Here is a 16,112-nt window from a genome sequence, read left to right on the forward strand (position 1 = left end):
TTTCATAACCAATGAAAAAGCTTACAACTGATCAATCATTAATATTTTTTGGACACAAAACACATAAAGGTTTCTTAATCTAATTCTCTTTTTGTGGGTCATTTCTTTAAGTTAAAGATTCCTTATTCATCAAATGGCTTCACCAGACAGAACAATGTTAAATGAGGTGAAATTACTGCTATTTTTAGACTATTGATTAGATATTGATTAATAGATTCTTAACGGTCATTAACTGATGAATGATTTATCATTAAAATTCTTACTCCAAACCTGTGCTGCTGCAGTGTTTTGTTTTTTGTCCAAATGTCATTGTTTCTGTTGGCTGGTTCGTGATCAGGTCACCCGATTGGCTACAAAAATGTAGAAGAAAGATTTAGATATTAACTCAAATTGCACTCAATTATGACTTTAAAACAAACTAAGTAGATTACATGGTGTAATGCATACTTAAGTACAAGTAAAAGTCCAGACTTGAAAAAGCACTGATAAAAGTACAAGTACCCAACATCCACCCCTGGGCAGTTTTGAAACATTATAAGCAATATGTAGTTGTTTAGTAAATTGGCAAATATCGCTCATAATATATAATATGATTTGTGTAAATGGTGTAGATTTTTTTTTTTTTTTTCTTCATTGTTTTTATTTTAGTTCACTAGATTTGATTTAATTTACATGAAAAGGTTGTAAGGTTGAAAATATTGGCTTCAAGGTTGCTGATGATTGCAGCCACATGATTTCCAATGAAATCCTTATTCTTTGATTTCTCAAACACAGGATGGATTACATGAACAGACCTGAAGGACACAGGTACAGGGGCCTCAGTGGTCATAGGGCCCCTTAGGCTTCACCTGCAAAAAGTCAGAATCAGAATGTCAACAGAAACACACAAAACAACAGTGGACACACAAAACATGCAAAAGATGAAAAAAAAAAAAAGACTACAGAAAGCCACAAAATGACAACAGAAATGCAAGAGATGTAAAACATACACAAAAATACCACAAAGAGTCACAAAGATGCCAAACAAATTCAGAGATGCAAAACAACCATGAAAAGACACAAATCAAATACAAAAAGATGCTGTGCAAATCTGGTGTGCAATCCAAAACAAACACAAAACACATTCAACCAATGAGATGCAAAACAACCATGAGAGCAAGCAGAAAGACCACAAAAAGACATGAAATTACCACAAAACAGCCACAAAAGACACAAAACTTTCACAAAATCAAGTGGCTTTGTGTCTATTTTAGCCTGAATGTCTTGCTGCCTTTTACATGATTGTGCCCTGGAGCCGTTGTCTCATAATCAGTCTGTCCATGTTCAAACATACAGTACTTAAGCACTGTCACTATAAGAGAACACTGGAAATGCATTTTGGTAAGTGAAGTTCACACATATCTCAGCTATAAAACAACTATAGATTCTAAATAAACACAAGAATACACTGATACAATAACAAGTTTGGAGTTCAGAGTTAAATAGTTTCAGAAATCTACCTAAGATCTTCATCAAAATGGTCATCTGGCCCTTCTGTACAGACTGATCACACAGCTTACTGTGGTGATTTAGATACAGCCTCTGTAGGTTTGTGTTTTATATTCCCAGTGACCACCAGATGACAGCATTGCACTTCAGAGTTATGTTTGTTTCATTTAACCTCATGTAACCTTTTGTCCTACAGCGTGCTCCCTAGAATGATGGTACAGCATGCACACTCAGGGTGTAAGGATTACAGCGAGTCATTACGGTAACATCAGCACAAAAGTGTCAGTGAGGTTAAATCCTAATTGGAAAACATCTGATCAGAGGAAAAAAAAAAAGTGGTTAACCACCATAAATTATGACACAAAATATCAAATGAATAAGTCAGGTAATAACTTTGAGATTAACCTTCAACTCATCAGTTTCTTGGGAAAAACTTCTTAATAGTGTAGTCTTAATAGTTCTAAACAGCAGAATAACTTCATGAAACTAAAGTGCCTGCAGATTAACATGATCTAACTGAAAAACAAAATAAACTGAAAAGGAATTTTTGACCCAAAAGTCAAAAATACATAGTTCTTGCAGAGTTTTGGAGATATTGCCTGCATGTCTGCCTTGTTTCATGTAAGAACTAGTTTAATTTTAGTAGAAATAAAGTAGTTCCTGTAGAATTCTAGTGGGAACAGGAAGTAGTTCCACATGAAACTGATCATGTTCCAGAATCAAGACTATCAGATATCTCATCTCGATATCTCCAAAACTCTACAGCTCACACCAACACTATCTAGATGTATAAATGGCACTTCAGGTAAGAGGATAAATATGTATGTTTAATTTGGTGGTGAATTGTCCCTTTAAAGGCTATAATTACTCCTTTATTGAGGCTTAGTTCAGTTTTAGAGACAAGTACAAATCATCAGAACTGCAATGATTAATCACTCATTAATCAACTATGAAATTAATTGCCAGCTATTTTGATAAATGATTGATCCTTCTGAGTCATACTTTCATTAATAAATAAAGAAATAATAATAATAATAATAATAATAATAATAATAATAATAATAATAATAATAATAATAAATTCTCTGATTTCAGCTTCTCTAATGTAAATATTTCCTGGTTTATTTAATCTTCAATGGCAGTCAACTGACAATCTTTGGGTTGTGGACAAAACAAGACACTTGAGAAGGTCATCTTGGGTTTTGGTTTGGTTTTCATTTTTCACAATTTCTGGACATTCAATTAATAATAATAATAATAATAATAATAATAATAATAATAATAATAATAATAAAAGTCAACAGATTAATCGATTTGGAAAATAATCATTAGTTGCAGCCCTACATATCATTCAAATCAGACTTTTTAAAAAAGTATTTTTGGCATTGACTTGGGATTTACCTTTAAGAACATTGAGAATAATAAATGAATAAATTATTGAACTGAGACAACAGACCAAGAGTGGACACACCCTGTGAAGCACAACAAACACATTTACATTGCTCTGTTCAGTGTCATCTGTTACCCTCAGATGACTCATCTGACGCGCCGAGAAACTTATGACAAGTTAAAAATATTTACTATTTCCTTACCCTGTCTCACCTACCAGCTTGTGATGACTCAGAGTGACTTCGGGTATCAATATGAAAATAACTGATATTGTGCAAGTATCATAGAAACCTGAAAATCACTGTATATATATATATAGACTTTATGCAATCTAGTAAAAGTGTGTGAGAAATCCACATGCCTGTGCTTGTTAGATTTGCTTGTGCATTATCTTTTTTTTTTTTTAAATAGCATATTTGATGTTGTCTAAAGGATCCTTTGATACCAGCAGCAGTAAATAAAACCTGTTTGACTGGTGGAGTAACTGAAATAAACTCCAACTCTGAAGCCACTGTCGCCAGAGTATAATGTAGCTGTACAACACAGAGTAAAGTCAAAAGGGAACTGATTCTTTCTGGCATCATTCAGTCAAATTGGCATGTTTCTAATTTCACATTTTCACTGTTATACACATATAATGTATGCAGTATACAATATGTAACAAAGATTCAATTTGAAAACCTAATTCTCACACGAAAACCTGAGCAAATCTGACAGGGTGTGCAAGACTTCATCCTTATCTGGTTGAAAACTGATGTGAAATCCCGGGATTTCCTCATGTTGGCATAGTGAACTGGTCGGAGCGTCTGTCATGTGAAAACTGTTCTCCCTCAGGGAACAGAGCTCCTGAAACTACAACTCAGTGTCTCAGCTTCCTGGATTACTTCTTATGGCTTCACCTCTCGTAGGTGTGTCACAAGGACAGTGTTTACTTTTGTGAAGGATTCAAGAGAGATGTTTGTAGTTTTGTTACTATTTATGCTCATGTAAATCGTAATAAGTAAAGACAAATTATGAACTAATGGAAAAGAATTACTTATTTATTTAAATACTATTCTTAAGGTTTTATTGTGGCTTTTATTGACTTTACTTTTTATCACCATTTTTATCTAGGTTCTAGTATATCTAGTATAGTGGAGGTTCACTTTTAACTGGTAATGTTTCAATAATACATATTCTTCAATACAGTATCAGGCATCAGCTAAATCAAACAACTCTCTGACTCATACTCCGCTTTCCAAATGATTACTGCTACATCTGTTTTAAGATACTTTTTATTAAATGGATGTACTATGTGTCGTCATAACAACCATTGCACATAGTACAGCAGTGCACAGTACCTGCTATTGTACTGATCTATTCTTGTGTAGGCGGTAATCCACTCCTGCTGCAGTTTGTTGATTTTCCCAGTTTCAACTTGTACCTCCTCCATGGAGGAGTGGAGTTCAATTGAATTGGGCTGACCTCTGACAGATAAAGCATGTGCTTCTGTCACCTCAGTGTGACCAGATGTGATGTATAAGTCAAGCACATGACAGCCACGCACACGCATATACACATGCTGAATTAAAATCATGTCATGAAATAAAACAAATTAACATTAACAAGAAATTAATTCCTCATTTCATAAAAAGCGAGAACTGTTGCTGGCAGCTGATACCCCAACTTTTGGCTCCCAAAATATATGTATAAATATTGATTGTTCAACTTGTGCAGAATTAAAAACTATTTTTTATGTGTGAGATTAAATCTCCCTGAATTTAGCAGTTCAAATGAGTACAACAGCTTATTTACAGATATGATTTTCCTTTGGTCCTGAAAATCACATACACAGTGAATCTTATTTGACTCAGGTCTCCTGATAATATTATTTTAACTGTACTGAACTTGATTTTCCACTCAACTTCCACTTACAACTGCAACTTCCCATTTTGGCACTTATATTGTAGACTGCATGTATTGGCTTCATGTACTGACCTGAATACATTGCTAGAAACGTGGCTCTCTTCTCGGTGCTTCACCTATTCATGAAAATATGTTTACAGTAAATGGCAGTATTACAAATACTTAATAAGGCTGTGACTGTAATTCTGATTAAAAACATTAGCTTACAATATACTGTATGTACTGTGTTATTACATACTGTAGCCATATCTGATGTGTAATTATTCTAGAATAATCATAAATGTCAAATTCTGATAGTATTGCAAAAAGTCTTGTGGTTTTGAATCTTCCTGTGTTTTTCTGCTTACCCAGCATCTCGTGGTGGTTAGACTTCCAGGACTAAGGCTGGCTCTTAAGTTTCCACTTCTGTTTTAATTTATCAAATGCTGTGACATTAAAAGATCAGTTCATCATAAATTTGACATGTACCACAGATGCTCTTCTGTATTATCATTTATATTTCTTAGAAATAACATAAATCAAACCATTATTAAAAGAAACATTTATTTAACTGAAACAAAATTAAAACAAGACTTTAGAAAAAACGAAACTGAATAAATATTGTGTGCTTGCAAAACAAACAAAATACAAAATATACAGGAAATGTCAATTTTATAACAAGGTAAACTTTAATTTCATTAATCATGCACGTGTATTCATATATACACAGACATATACTTTACGTATACTAAGTATACTTGAAGATATTTCACATAAGCACTATCTATCTATGTATTTATCTGTGTATCTGTCTGTCTGTGGTCCACCAGGGGTCTGTTACCGTTTCAGGAAACACTGACATCATGAAACTTCAGGTGTTTGCAGCTCACGGCTGATGAGTCGAAACTACGTGCGCGTCCCCGCCCACCTGCGATAGAAACCGCCTAAAAAAGCTCGCTCTCGCTGCTCTCTTCCCATTCAAGGTGCGGCTGAGGAACAGGTGCGTGAAAAGCCGAAGACAGACTTTATCAAGTGTACTATCACCGCAGACTGCGAACTAATTTCCAGAAAGCTAAGGAATATTCGAATAAATAATAAAAGAGGAGCTAACTTTATCAACAACAGAGAAAACTTAGCTTTTTTTCAGTTTGTGAGGAGTGTGGGATTTGTACCCTCGCAGCAGGTGGACGTCGTCTGTGTTGAGGAAGGAGAAGAAGAAGAAGAAGAAGAAGAAGAAGAAAAAAAAAATGGCCAACTCGGGTCTGCAGATTTTGGGCTTCGCCCTGGCCCTCCTGGGTTTAATTGGATTGATAGTTGGCACAATTTTGCCCCAGTGGAAGATGTCTGCTTATGTTGGGGACAACATCATCACGGCGATAGCCATGTACGAGGGACTGTGGATGTCCTGTGCGTTTCAGAGCACAGGCCAGATCCAGTGTAAAGTCTACGACTCCATCCTGCAACTCAACAGTAAGTCACAGTTTTTTATTGGATACAAATTATGTGTCGTTGAAGTTCGTGTCCTTCAAAACAGTGTCAAAATTTTAAGACGTTTTTAGTCATATTATGGGTAGTTCTGTTCCTTTGAAAGACCTTATAAAGCTGTTAAATGTTGTCATGAGTGTCACCTTTTTCCTCCACCGGTCTAAGAAGTACTCTGAAACACATAGGCCTGTTGTTACTCAAGGTTTATCCGGTGTTCAAGTTAATATATTCATAATTTTGCATAATATGTATCCGGAAATGTGAAACACGCACCTGTTGCATTTAAGCTTGTAACCTTTTTTTTCTTTCCGCCATTTTTTTTTTTTTATTACTTCTGAGCTTCGCTGTTCCCAGATTCCTGTGTCTTGGCCTAACCGGTTTTGTCACTTATTAACTACCCTTTTATTCACTCAGAATGCAGTTATTTGGTTTAAACCACACAGAGACCTCACCTGCACTGTGCAGCAGAGCAGCTTGAAAACTCAGCGACAGAAGTTATTAATTAAAAAATTAATGACTGAGTGTGATTGAGGGATTTGATGCACCATTTTCACACTCAGACAATGATTAGCCATTGTCCAGTAAGACTGGACCCCCCTCGTCCTGCAAGGGTGGAGAAGCCCAAAGTGTAGGACTTAAGTTACACTGTCTAGGTAGTTACAGGTTAAACAACACCTGTATGAGACACTGTTTAGTCAACAGGTCTGAAAACCAGGCCCACAAACAGCTTTGTGTTTGGCCTTTAGGGCGTCAAATGAACAGGAAATCATTGTTGGCTACCTTTTTGGCCCAAAAATGTTGACTCTTTAGGCCTAACACAGAATGTCAGGAAAACAGTGTTAGGCATAAATGCAGCATTTAGTTTCGCTTTTTCAAAAATGTTTGAGTGCAACACTTGTATAAGGAACAGGTTTAACCGTTACAAAAGGCCCCACCTCCTGTTTATGGTATGTGGCAGACTGTATAAGTAGTTCAGGGAAATGTAATAAAATGAAATGGGTTATTCATTTGAAGGCCATTAGCAGCAAAGAACATGTAAAGCTAAACGAAGAAGTTGTAAAATCACAAGTCCATGTGCTGTTATTGTATCTGTATTTATGACTCTTATCTGTTATCTTAAAGCAGTGGCTAAATGGGTCAATGGCAGCATGAAGACAGTTGGGTTCTTAACTTTACGTGTTTCAGAATCAACTGATTGATCGACTGCCCTCGGGCGTAAACTGCCAGCATGTCAGAGGGAAATGTTTTGAATAAAGGTCCCCTCCTATGTGTTTCTTGACTCACTTCAGTGAAATGCACTGCTGTAATTTACATGTTTAGTGAGTTAAAAGTTCACACACTGTCCATTTCCTCCACACCACTTATGTTTAATTAAAAAAAAGCTTTATTTTATTGTATTGACATCTTATCATAACATCTGATAAAATATCTGTAGCACAATGCATCTTATCACCTCTTCAAACATGAACAAACCGACAAGTGTGTGATTAAAGTTGTGGTTAGATATGGAGCATGTGCACAAATAATGGCTCATTATTCAGAAATTCCTGCTCAAATTCCACTAACATACCTGAAGTTTAGGATTAGTTGATACCAAAACTAGAAAAAGTGCAACTAGAAGCCACATTGAGCATTCTTCACATTCTAAAGTGGGCCTGTGCCTTTTTTGGAGCGTAGTATGAAGCTACAAAATGTCCACCTGCTGAAATGCGGCCTGTATCTGAGCACCTGAAATTGGGAGTGTCTTCCTTATAATGAAACTTGAAACCTGGTCAGACCTGTTTCTGACTTTACACGCATGCATACAAACCCACACACCCACTCCCCCACCCCCCTTTTTTGCACTCCTTCGGGCTTCCGGTTAGAGCCAGTTTCTGTGGTGCGTTGTTATAGGGAGCGGCAGTGAGACACAGGAGACAGAAGCCACTCTGTTGCACATGAACAGCGCTTGTTTACAGTGTTTCTTCCCCCAAATGTCGGCTTCTAAACACATAAAACAAAAAATAAGTTGACACTTTTAATGGAAGTGATATCACCACAAATCGCTGGAGAATTTAATTTCAAATGCCACTAACGGCTTGTGTTTTTTGTGTTTCAGTCTGGTAAAGGCTGTAAGACCTTGCCACACCCTTGACTCTATGTACCAACTGTTTAGTTGTTTAGTTGTAAGTATTAAAATACTTGCGACAGTAACTAATGGATTAACCCTATCCTGTCCTCTTCTCCAGGTGCCCTCCAGGCAACCCGCGCCCTCATGATTGTCAGCATTATTGTAACGGTGGCTGGGCTTGGCGTAGCCTGCATGGGAATGAAGTGCACCAACTGTGGAGGAGATGACAAGACGCGCAAGTCCCGCATTGCCATGACAGGAGGCATCATCATCCTGATTGGCGGTAAGAAGCCATTTAATTGTTTTTTTTCTTTTTCTTTTTTTTTTCTTTTGTTGTTGTTGAGTATCAGCTCCCTGGATTCAGTTTCAGTGATGTGCTCTTTGTTTTCCCACAGCTTTGTGTTCAATTGTCGCCTGCTCTTGGTACGCTCATGACATCATCCAAGCCTTCTACAACCCTTTCACCCCTGTCAATACCAAGTAAGTGTATATGAGAATTTAAAGGGATTATTTGAATTAATTATTGTGGATTTATATGAGCTATCAGTCAGCGTATCACCTGGAGTCGATGCCGGCCGGCACACTTGCTTTTAATACTCAGCAACAGGAAAAAGTATTATAGCAACTTGAAAGAGTCCACCTGGGGAAAAAAATCAATCATAAATATACACTTTTGTTAGAATATTTTCAGTGCTTTACTTTGCGAATATGCAGCCTTTTCTGACAAAAAACCACTGCTACATAAGCCAAATATCACTCTGTCCTAACCAACCGAACTTCATTAGTGAAATTGGTCATTTTACCTCATACAACATGGGAGTTGCTCGTCTGCCACTGCCTCAATCAGTTTGAGTGTTGCAGAATGTTTTTTTTAAAACAGGTCACACAATAACACAAGCTAAATAACCAATCAACGCAGCGGTAGACTAGGAACTCCCATGTTCTGCAAGGGAAATTGCTGATTATGCTCACCTCTCTGAACCATTTTTTTTCATTGTGCCTGTGCAGGGTCTGTTTTTTTTCTTTTTACTTGAATAAAATTTGCATTGTCAGCTGAACAGGTGCAGGTGAACACGTGTTGGTTTATTTAAGATACCAGCTTTAAGCTCATCATCCTCCCCCTTATGTATCCAGGCATTTGCATGTGTCCAACCACTCCTCTGGTGCTGATGAATGTGTTCTGATGTGCATATTAGTTTTTATGTTGGTTAAGGTTCTGCTGGCGTATGTTGACCTTTTTATCTCACTCTTTCTGTGCAGGTATGAGTTTGGCTCTGCCATCTTCATCGCCTGGGCTGGAGCGTTCCTGACTGTAGTTGGAGGCGGCATGCTTGCAGCATCCTGCCCAAGAGGCAAACCTTCACCCAAGTATCCCATCTCCAGACCCCCCAGCAGCAAGGAATACGTTTGAACAGGACGGGACTCAGTGTTAGAGGCTGAAGGAACACTTTGACATTCATGCTTGTCCATCTCAGAGATTGAAAAGTTGAAAAGATGTATCTTAGGAGGTGTTTTTATTTTATTTTATATTTTAGTTTCTGCAGGGCTACCCTGTGATGTTACTGTACTATAATTTTAACAAAAGCATTAAAGTTTTAAATAACAGCTGTTTACTTCTTAAAGAGCTTGTTGGCCTTGTCCTCTCCTGAAACTACAGTCAGTGCTTACCGATTTGTATACTATGTAGTACACTATCCACTTAGTTGACACCTGTAAAGCACTAAATTAAAATAAGGTGAAACACCCATGATATTATCCAGCTAGGTACGAGGATATTTTTCACATGCTGCATGCTGCAGTGCATTAGAATGTACCAGATGTTTGGGAGAACAGTTTGAATGCACTGAACAGAAATTGCAGATATTGCAGTAGGTGACTTCCATACATTTGTTACCTTGTAGGGTGAATCCATATGGGTTAAACATCTGGCACCTGAGAGAGAATTTGATATGATTGTGTGCATGTATCTGTGCCTTTATTTATATGAACGTGACAAATCATTCAGTACCACTGTAGACTATTTTGCTTTAATCAAGTGCCAGTTTGAAATTTAACTATAAATTACAGTAAACTTATTATTTTAACTCCGATTGTGTTTGTCTTTGCTCACATACATGCAGCAACAGATGTTGTGAGGTATCTATTTGTTGACTTGTTCTGTAATTATGTTAATGTTTGTGTGAATGGGCTTTGCTTATTGCTCTGGTTTTTATTAATCTCAACAGCTGTTGCATGCATCAAATGTTCAGTTTTTTTTAAGACTTTTTAAATTGTGATTTTGCAAAGTTTGTGTTGTCCATAAAATAAAAGTGGAAAAATTTACTGTTTCTGATTGTGGAAATGCCTCTATTCAAAATAACGTGGATAAAAGGGAATACAGCTCAAAATATATTTTAAGAACGACAATTTCTTTAAATATTAAAATAGATTTAAACAAGGTTTACTGTGGGTCCCTGAAAAGTCAAAAATCCCAAATTTGTTTTGCCTTAAAAAGTCAAACAATTGACAGGTCTTAAAAATTGAGTGGATTATGAACGTTAGTTTTGACCTCATAATTCAATTCAGTCCAAAGCAAGAATAGTGATAATATCATTAAATGTGGGGAAAAAATGTACTGATCTTTCTATAACAACTACAAAATTAAACAAACAGACCCAGTCTGTACTAAGTTCTAATGTTAACTCCTGCAAATCATGATCCCTGATTCTGACATAGCTAAAACCTTGGTACTTTACCCCCTGGACTGATGTCAAATCATGTGATTATGTTAAATTAACTTGTTGAAATGTACAGAAAGTCTGTTAAGTAAAGTCAAGTAAGACAAAATGAAAACGAAGTGAAGAAAAGAAAAGAAAAGAAGTTAATGTAAAAAATAGAGGCTCTATGCACCGATATACACACCAGTAGTTCAATAATGAGGTGTTGTACAAGCTGTGAAACAAAGCTGGTATGTGCAGATGTTATTTAATTCTGATTCTTTAATTCCCCTCAAACACACAGTATGTTGAAATTATGTTGGCATTTAGAAATGTTGTTGAACAAACATGACAGAGTCAGGTTGCGGATGATTTTCCTACTGGGGCAGGAATCTGAAATCATCAGGGCCTCACTTTACTCTGGCTGGAAGCCATCTTCCTTGAACTGTTCACACTCAGCATCATAATGGCCAACAAATTAAAGTTGCTTTGGTTTTATTGCCACCTTGTGGTGTATGTAGGTAACTGCTTTTCGTTAGGGTAGACACTATACAGATGAATTAATGTACTCTTGATTATAAATAGTGCATTATATTATGGGGCATCAGTAAAAGTATTATTGTGTACGCCAGCATGTGATTATCTTTTTGGATCCAATATAAGCTGTTAGATAATGTGGAAAAAGATTTGCAGTAAAAATTTTACAGCAGTATAGAAACAAATAATGCCATGGAAACAGATATTACTTATACCTTAAGTTGTTCATTGTTATTTATGAAAATACTGCTTTTTACTTCTATCTAAGCAAATTTTTACACAAGTCCTCAATTTTAATATAATATTATATTATGAATATGTATAATAATATATTCTATTTGTATAGCACTTTGAAAGGCATTCAAGGACACTTTATAGGGCAGAAAAACTAATGTTCTAGTACTGTGATCTGCAGTAAGATTAGCACATCAAGAAACATGAACACAGCGTCATTGCAATTTAAGATTATCCTCTTCAGCTGAATAATATTTTTATGTCCTTGTTGTGAAGAGTTTCTATGAACAATGCAAAACTGATCCCCACGTCAAACCTGTGGTGGTGTTCAGTCCATTAAACTTGGTTTTGTTTAAAAAAGAGAGAGGAGAGATGAAAAGTATTGTATGATGTTAAAATATATTTTGTAATTTATTACATGCAAATATTAAATAAACTTGATGCTTTGAAGGTACAACAGTTGGGTTATCAATAAATATTTGGTTAGATAATACAAACTTTGCCTGATTTAAAATGACGTGCACAATAAACCATGTCTACTTCTTCTAAATACAGATACAAATAATTTTGTTGGTTGAACAGATACAGATAATGACATATATGTGCATGTCTTATTTCAGTGCAGAACAAATTCACCTTATTGCTCCTGTCTTTTTACACTGTCTCATCCCTCCTCACTTTGTCATTAGACGCCTTCAGGTTCTGATTCTTGTCATTTATCAGGCCCAGCAGTGTCTTGCTCCAGTTCTCCTTCTCCTCTGCTCTCATTCTGCCCGACACTCTCTAATCATTATTCTTTCTTCCCCTCAGGTCACATCCGAAAAGTAATAATGATAACGATTTCACTCCTAAGTGGCCAAACCATCTGACCTCAGTCTGCTTCTGTCCTATAAAATCAATCCAACCAGAGAAGTCTTTTATTTTCATAAGACTCTATATCCACACTGTGCTGTGCTCTGAGACGCCTGATGAATTGGGTGTATATTTCATCAATGCATGACTCCAGTGAAACTTTGCTGATAAATGTATTTTGTCATTAGCGGGGTGTGTGTCGCAGTTTTCAGTCACAGTATTTATTGGAAAACATTTTGCACCCCTCTGCATAAATTCTGACCACAACACACCCGTTGGCTCCTCTAATCTAATCTAATCACGGTGGATCTGTTTATCACAGTAAATCCAGGCCATCACATCCTGTGCTACTCAGTCACTGATGATGATGAATCATCACTGTCCATCACGCTTTTTATCATCCTGACAGTAAATCATGCTCTGCTCTGTCTAAGTGGTCATTTATTACACCATTAAAGGTGAAAATGAGCAGAAAGGGCTTAATGGTGGTCGAAGTGGCCTCATTACTGCATCCTGCTCGATCTGTCGTCACACAAACATGAACACGCTAGTTTTTAAATGACTGGAGTCCTGTACGGGAGACTTGTTTTATTTTGTGTTAAAGCTGCACATGACAAGGTGTTTTTAATGTACTAGCCTAAACCACAAAACATAGCTGCCATGCTCAAAACTGAAATTGAACCGACTTAAAATTATATACGATTCTTCACACACAAAAAAAAATAAAGAATGAAAACAGAGCAAATTCAGGGCAGCTTTGATCTGAAGGGAACCCAGCCAACACAAATCGTTCCCCTAACATTCCCAGAATGCTCTTTACAGGCTTTTATTTGGTGATGCTCCAATATCACTTTGCTATTGTTTTAGCAAATGTTCGAACAACCACACAAAACTTTTGGATGTAATTTTAACACATCTTGAATCTAAATGTTGCAGGGACCTTCACTGAATGTTAAATGTCCCAGAATATTGTTGTAACATAACCACATTTGTTTTGTCAGTTTCAACAAACTAATCTTCACACAATGTTCTGGTATCTTTACATTCGCTCTACAGTAGAAAAAAAATGTTCAACTGTTGCTTGTAAGGAAACATAAGGGGAACACTGAACCTCTTAGAACATTCTGCAAATGTAACCAAGATGTTATTTTAACAGTTGTTCGCAAAATCTCAGAATGTAATGTCCAATCAACTAAAACCACACTTTCTGCCAACAGAGGTCAAGCCACTTAGAACACATTTCAGTAAGACAGCTGTATGTACCATGTAAAATACAGTGGACATTAACACAAGACATTTTTTGTGCTTGAAATACAATAGTAAGTAGATTGCTGCACAAAAAAAAAAAAACTTCAGAGAATAATCAACTGCATTTATTTTCAAAATGGGTAAAATCATCAGTGCAACTGCAACACTACATACAATCCGTATTATTTTATTTAATTAATCTTGGGATATTCCATCCAAGCCCACAGCACATTTTGTCATACAAACTTACACTTGTTTCTTGACAACATGGAATGATCTTCTGCTGTAACAGGCCTCATGCATCAACATTTGCAATATTACTTAGGTGAGAACTTCATAGAACATTGTTTTGAAGAATTATAAGCAACCTACAACCAACAAATTAATTTGCAAATTCCTTCATGCATTCAGTCACTCACTCACAGAGTACGTACTTATAACCATTGGCCTTTTTGTTATTTGTAGTCAAGCCAATACAACGTTGCTTAATACAAAATGATTTTTTTTTCCGGACGGTAGAACACACAAAAAATTAGAAAAATCTGTGTTCTGATACAGAGTTTCAAACTGAAACCAGGTGGACATTTTGTTGTAATGGGATCTTCACCTTAGAATCTCACTATAGCATAAACATTCAAAACATTTCAAAAGTGCAAAGTTTTATGTTTTATGGTGTCCACCAAAAATCCAGCTTTACCAAAACGAGTAAATGTGACCATGGCCAACCATTAGCTGATGTTTTACTGGCTGCTGAAAACAGATTTGAGCCGTTTTGTTCCTTGTATGGGCTTTAAGTGTGTGTAATAATCTGATGTATTTTTATTGTTCCTGCATGAGGCCGCATTAACCTTTACTGTATTTATATATAAAAAGACATACATGAAGATATCCTCCATATTCAGGTGCCAACAATCAGTGAGAATTGTATTTACACATTTACAAAGATGCAAATTTGTAAGGTGGTTCTCCCAGGGTTTATTCAACAAACCAAATATTTCCTCTGGTCTAATGAGAGGGTGATGGAGGAGAAAACTGTCACCGTCCACATCACCGTCTCTTCATACAGGAGGAGAACAGGTGGAGCTGGACTAGACTTTAGAATTAATGATGTACGAAATAAGTGTGAGGCACAGAGTTTGGCTTCAAAGAAATTAGAGAGGTGCTATGGGTATAAACAAGTCATAAAAAGAGACATAAAACAACAGGAACTGTTATTTGGCATCCTTCACTGTCTGTCTCCACTTCCACAGCTCCGCAACCACCTAAAGAAAAAACCCACAACTGTTAACATGGTGGCCCTATCATATCTGATTATAAAAGAATTGAAAACCAGCATTTATTATAATTAACTCTTTTCAAATTACTTCCTGTGTACATTTCTTTTAGAAACGGCTTTTAGCACATAGAGAATTCAGTGGCATTTACTTTACATTTCAAAACATTGGCGCCCCCTAGTGGTGGGATGAAAAAATGGGTTAACAACAACTGGGGCCAGTTTTAGATAGGATTATCTTTTTATTCTGTGAATAAAAACATACTGTCAGATTTTTAATTTAAAAGATGTTAATTTCATCACTCTACCATGAAAGATCTAAAAAAAGATATAAAATGCAAAAAAAAAGATCCAATAATCACAAAAATGGGCAGACTTAATGTTTTTAATCTTAATACTAAGCTAATTATTCATATAAGACCAGTGGTCATTGAATTCAATGAACAGTGAATTCAGTAGGGCTGCCCCCTAGTAGTCAACTAAACAGTGACCAGAGTCTTAGTGGATCATGTTCATTCATTTGTTAGTCGCAGAAAAAAAAAAAAAGAACACCTCAAATTCCATATGGAGAGCTGTGCTTTGCTGTGAAACCCAAACAACCAGGACCCTTTCTTTTGTAACGCCGTCATCACTAGCGCACTGCTGCTAACTGTGCTCTAGCTGCCATTAGCTAGTTATTGGCCCCATTAGACTGGGACACAGCTGTTGGGACTAAAATGATAGTTTAACTGCTGGGAATACAGTACTGAAGTGATTTAATAGTGGCTCTGAAGATGATGAAGACACCGTGGGCTCAGGCATGGACGGATGCATGAAGTCATTGTGGAGCAAGTTAGTAACTTAAGTTAATTTTTAAGTATACATCATCCATTGAGTTGATAAGTCTAAGTATTTGTTTTTGTGAAGCTGAACGTTT

At 36.4% G+C, this 16,112-nt stretch overlaps 1 protein-coding gene across 1 annotated transcript; it reads left to right on the forward strand.

Moving 5' to 3' along the window:
* Window positions 1–5,730: 5,730 nt before the first annotated feature.
* Window positions 5,731–10,678, forward strand: LOC146318742 (claudin-7-B-like). The gene is made up of 4 exons (XM_084730857.1): window positions 5,731–6,231; window positions 8,475–8,639; window positions 8,752–8,836; window positions 9,617–10,678. The coding sequence occupies exons 1-4, from the start codon at window positions 6,009–6,011 to the stop codon at window positions 9,765–9,767; spliced, it is 624 nt and encodes a 207-aa protein (XP_084586983.1). The 5' UTR covers window positions 5,731–6,008; the 3' UTR covers window positions 9,768–10,678.
* The last annotated feature ends 5,434 nt before the right edge of the window (window positions 10,679–16,112 follow it).

Source organism: Lutjanus erythropterus, chromosome 11 (genome assembly GCF_056507025.1).
Source record: "Lutjanus erythropterus isolate fLutEry1 chromosome 11, fLutEry1.hap2, whole genome shotgun sequence".
NCBI lineage: Eukaryota > Metazoa > Chordata > Actinopteri > Lutjaniformes > Lutjanidae > Lutjanus > Lutjanus erythropterus.